General features: G+C 34.6%; 1 protein-coding gene across 1 annotated transcript in view; it reads left to right on the forward strand.

Moving 5' to 3' along the window:
* Positions 1 to 1,039, forward strand: part of LOC137630312 (neurofilament heavy polypeptide-like) — a 3,839-nt gene extending 2,800 nt beyond the window's left edge. The window contains exon 4 of the mRNA XM_068361753.1: positions 926 to 1,039. Coding sequence (XP_068217854.1) covers positions 926 to 1,039 — 114 coding nt within the window. The remainder of the gene's footprint in view (positions 1 to 925) is intronic.
* The last annotated feature ends 4,336 nt before the right edge of the window (positions 1,040 to 5,375 follow it).

Below are 5,375 nucleotides of genomic sequence, written 5' to 3' on the forward strand. Positions count from 1 at the left end.
GACTCTTGTTTCGAGATAGCAAGTAGCTAACTGATCAACCCTGGGGCTGTTGTAAAGATTATATCTTCTTCCTTTAGTATTTTCTTACTGTAAATTATATCCACAGTTTCGTGTTAATACTCAAAACAAGTTTCAAGTTCTATGAATGCTAAGTCATTAGCAAATCATAATCTGTAGATAATAGTTAATTTGCTTCATTACTGTGCATTGGTCAGCTCGATTAGAAAATATCAAAACTTTTCCTTTTATCTCTGAGACTGCATTGTTTAGAATTCCAGGCATTCTAGTTCTGATTTCTCACCTCCCTGACAACCCTGATTCAGCAGACAACGAGCTATTTTCAAACTGAAAAGAATTTCAAGTAAAAAAAAAGGCCCGTTTCCTTCGTCATTCCTAATTTCAGGAACCATAAAAACCTAATATAATTTTGCGTACATATTAAAAATTAAATTCCAATTCGCCTCAATCCTCAAAATTATCTTTCCAGAATTCCCTTTCCATTTAAAGGTTTTAAAGGTCGCCCATGAATAGTAGAGGCAAGGGACAGTGACATTGCCCTATCAACTAGGACAATGCACTAGAGACTGACCTTAAATACGTATGATTAGCGCCCAAGCCCAACTCCACCCAAGCTAAGGACAAGGAGGGCCAGGCAATAGCTGCTGATGATTCAGTAGATAGACTCCCCCAAACCACATATCCTTAAGCTCACAAGGCTGGTGAGGTTGCACCGACTAAAAGAACTAACAAGTTTGAGCGGGACTTGAACCCCTACCTGACGTTCACCAGTCAGGGACGTTTCCACATCGGGCACGACAACCATTTGCCTAATTCCAGCGAAATTTCTTCTAAACATTCGATTCTGAAAGAAAATAAATTCCTTCAAATTCACCTACAGTATTTTTTAGTATTTTTTTTTTTTCAGCCCACATCTTCAAATGTGTTGACAAATCAATATTCGAGAGCGTTGGGACATCTGGAAAGAGTCCCAGTTGCTTGGAAACATCGAATATTTGGTGCAATTGAAGCCTATGGTTAATATCCTTAGCTTTATTTTATTGAAGCGTAAAATTTGATAGTCACGATTTGTAGATTTATTTTTTATTTTATTTTTATGTTTACTTTTTCTCAGCAGAGGCGGGCGTTTATTAGACTTGCTCATCTGACATTCTTTATTCCTTATAAATATCATCTACTTATTACCATTAGGTAAAGTATAAGTAAAAGAAGAAATCAATTGGGTGGAGATACCTTAATGTGGTGAAAGGGATTGAGTATTGCCATAGGCAGCAAAGCTGTACTATAGTCCATTTCTTTTAGCGATGCAGATTTGCACAGACTCGCAAGGGTGCCCTTTTAGCTCGGAAAAGTTTCCTGATCGCTGATTGGTTGGACGAGATAATTCTAACCAATCAGCGATCAGGAAACTTTTCCGAGCTAAAAGGTCACCGCTGCGAGTCGGTGCAAATCTGCCTCGATAAAAGAAATGGACTATAGTCAAGGACACCCATACTATGTTGGTTTGTTGTGAGGCTTCAGACAAAGTTTCCAAACATCACTAATCCACAATTGGCCAGCGTGGTGATGATAACTGGCCAAACTCCCAACATGAATTAGGACATGTCTGAGGCCTCTGTCCTGCAGTGAACTACAAACGGATGCATTTGTTGTTTGTTGTTGTTGTTGTCATTTTACACTGATAAGTCTTTACACAAAGTCAGCTATAAATAACACAAACGTTATAAATGGATAAGAAAATTATACATATGGTAGTATATACCCTGTCTCCAAAAAAAATAATAATAATAAATAAATAAATAAATAAATAAATAAATAAATAAATAAATAAAAAAAAAACATGACAAAAGATATAAGAAAAAAATTTAAGAAAAATTAATTCTTAATCAAAAACTTATGCCAATGGTCAAAAAGAAAGAAAAGAAAAATGCACAATTCTGCAATAAACTCTACGCAATTGAAATGAAACATCTTAATAAAAATCATCTTGACAGAAAAAAAAAAAAAAAAGATTCAATGATATTTAACAATATCTTCTGTAGAAGATGGAAAATCTGAAAAGACTTCCGAATACAAATCTACACCAGCGTATAAAATATATAAAATAAAAACTGAAGGAAAAAATCTACGGCAACGTATATAGTTATAAAATAAAATCTATGGCAATAAAAATCTACGCCAGCGTATAGAACATATATAAAATAAAAACTAGGGGAATAAAATCTACGTCATCGTACAAAAATATAAAATAAAACTTATGGCAATAAAATCTACGCCAGCGTATAAAATATATAAAATAAAAACTGAAGGGATAAAATTTACGTCAGCATATAATAATATAAAATAAAAACTAACCTATAAAATCTACGTCAGCATATAAAATATAAAATAAAACCTAACCTATAAAATCTACGTCAGCATATAAAAATATAAAATGAGATCTATGGCCATAAAATCTATTTAAGAGTATAAAAATATAAAATAAAATTACGGCAATAAAATCTTTTTAAGAGTATAAAAATATAAAATAAAACCTATGGCAATAAAATCTACGACAGCATATAAAAATATAAAATGAGACCTATGCCCATAAAATCTATTTAAGAGTATAAAACTATAAAATAAAATCTATGGTAACAGAATGAATATGAACGGAAAAAATCTGATATAAAAAGCTACGCCAACGAAGGAAAAAAAATCAACGATAAAATCTACTCCAACGAAGGCATTACTGACATCTCGTTCGAATGATGACTGGAGTTTATCTACGGATTTTGATTCCAGGATTCCAGGATTTTGGGGGGATTTCCAGGACATCGGAAATGGGATCGCGGAGACAAGAAAAGGGAAAGCGATCAAAAGATGGAAGAAAAAAATGTTACAGACATTTCGTCCGGGTCACGGAGATATTGCTATTTTTCAAAAATCCTTTTTTTGATTATATTTTTCCAGTGGAAATAAAATATCGCAAAGTTTAATTTTAAGGAAAAGGACTGAAGACGCATTTGTTAACTTTAATAAGATACTTAAGAGCCAGAGGTTATGCAACTTCAATAAATAAATACCAAACTTTTCTCAGATCAGAAGAAAACCTAGTTTGTTCCTCATTATTCTTGACCATTTTTGTAAAGCTTTCATTAAAAGTGCCCTAGTATTCGCTAATTCTAATTTGCAGTTTATCTATTTTATAACTGATTGATAACGGGGGAGAGTGAGCTGTGGCCCCCTAGCAGTGCCAACCAAACTGAATCCATCGTCAGGCTGGGAAGAGCTCAGAGAGGAAAAGTCCCCTTTTGTTGTTTTTTATGTCGACTACCCCCACAAAAATTTGGGGAAGGGCCTTGGTAGATATATATGATAACTGTTTAAACTCCAATACGTTAACTCTCCAAAGAGATCTCCAAATTTTCTCATCTGTCTGGTTCCCGTCCCTTATATGATTTCTGGTACTTCTTCGAAAGACTTTCATCCAAGAAGCCAATAACGGAGAGCCATTATGCTATCTCGTCTGTTGGTAGATGTCAAAAAAAGAGAGAGGGGGGAAAGTAACTTCAGACAGGGAATGGAAAGCCGGGCAAGGATTCTGCCATATGCGTTAACATATTGGCAGTCTTCCAGGTCTGGTTTGTGCGTCACTCATCCTGGAGGTTAAAGTGGTGTGCGTCAGATGCCCAACAGAGTAGCAATTCTCACCTAAGGATTCTTATTCGTTGGATTTATCTAATATATAAAAATCCCAATTCTGAATTTAGATAGATTAAAGTGGTGAAAGGGTTTGCTAGTCAGGGATACCCATACTAGGTTGGTTTTCTGTGGACAAGCAGTCAAAAGTCTCCCGTCATCACCAATCCACACTGATCAGCGTGGTGATGAAAACTGGCCAAACCCCACACGTGATTAAGAACACATCTCAGGGCTTTGTCCTGCAGTGGACTAGAAACGGCTGCATTTGTTGATGTTAAAAAAAAAATAAATAAAAAAAAAATAAAAAAAAATACACTATGACACTCGGCTTATTGGTACAGATCGACTAATTTCTCTGTCTTCCAGAATCGGATTTATAAAGTTGGGACCTGCAAGGCTATTCTGGCACTTTTCTAGCCCCAACCAAAAAAAAAAAAAAATAAATAAAGGCCAACGTTGCACCCCTTTCTCACCCAGACCTCAAGAAAGCAAGAACCGAGGAAGGAAAGTGGACGAGACTCAGTCATATGAAGAAAGTGTAAAACCTGCTTTTACGTATCAAGAAATTATAAAACCAAATAATAAGAAAAGAAAAGTGTTTGGGAAAATATAACAGGTCTTAAAAGCACGTGGTCGGCAAATGGGTTACAATGAAACCCAAAGCATTAAGTTATTATTAGCATGAAAACGGGTTATCCATACTTACAATACCTAAAATATACGCATTTCTTTTGTATAATATAGTAGAGTTCGCATATGCGTTTTTTTATTTTATGAAGCCTCATTTGATAACACACAAGGTTTGCCATATTTTTTTTTCTCTTCTAATTTTATAATTTGGTACAATATAAATCAGATAAAATGCATCAAAGTCTTATTATTGAGAGAGAGAGAGAGAGAGAGAGAGAGAGAGAGAGAGAGAGAGAGAGAGAGAGAGAGAGAGAGAGAGAGAGAGAGAGAGAGAGTGTGTTTCAAGAACCTTGGTACCAGGAAGATCGAACCAAAGTAAATCATACTACGCTTGCAATCCAGTATGTTTATCTTACTTATAAGTCCCCCTCATCCACTTGTTTCGCCAGGCGTCACGTTTTCTGTTTTAGGAAAATCTGTGGACTTACTAAAATAGAACTAGTAGGGCAGAGTTCTTCAAGAGAAAGATGGTCTTCAGATGAAAGTTTTGAGAAAATGGGCGACCGACTTCATGGCCTCTCAAGACAGGAAGGTTATTAAGGATTGTTGGAATAAGATATCACACGGCACGCCTCACCAACTTACAATGTACTAAAGATCATTTTGAAAACTAGTTTGGATTGGGAGTGCAAATCTAGTTCTGTTAAGTTAATGTACTTTTACTTCAACAGGATTGAGCATCTATAATAGCAACAGCAACAACAACAACAACAACAACAACAATAATAATAATAATAATAATAATAATAATAATAGTATTTTCAATTACTAAAATTCGACTTGAGTAGAAATAAAAATAATAATAATAATAATAATAATAATAATAATAATAGTAATAATAATAATAGTAATAATAATAATAACCACCACCATCATCATCATCATCATCACCTTCATCATTATCATCCGAAAAGCTTCAATACACACGCTTTTGTGTCTAGATCGCACGCTGCCACATTCAATACAAATTTGTATATATAATC

Source organism: Palaemon carinicauda, chromosome 38 (assembly GCF_036898095.1).
Source record: "Palaemon carinicauda isolate YSFRI2023 chromosome 38, ASM3689809v2, whole genome shotgun sequence".
Lineage (NCBI taxonomy): Eukaryota > Metazoa > Arthropoda > Malacostraca > Decapoda > Palaemonidae > Palaemon > Palaemon carinicauda.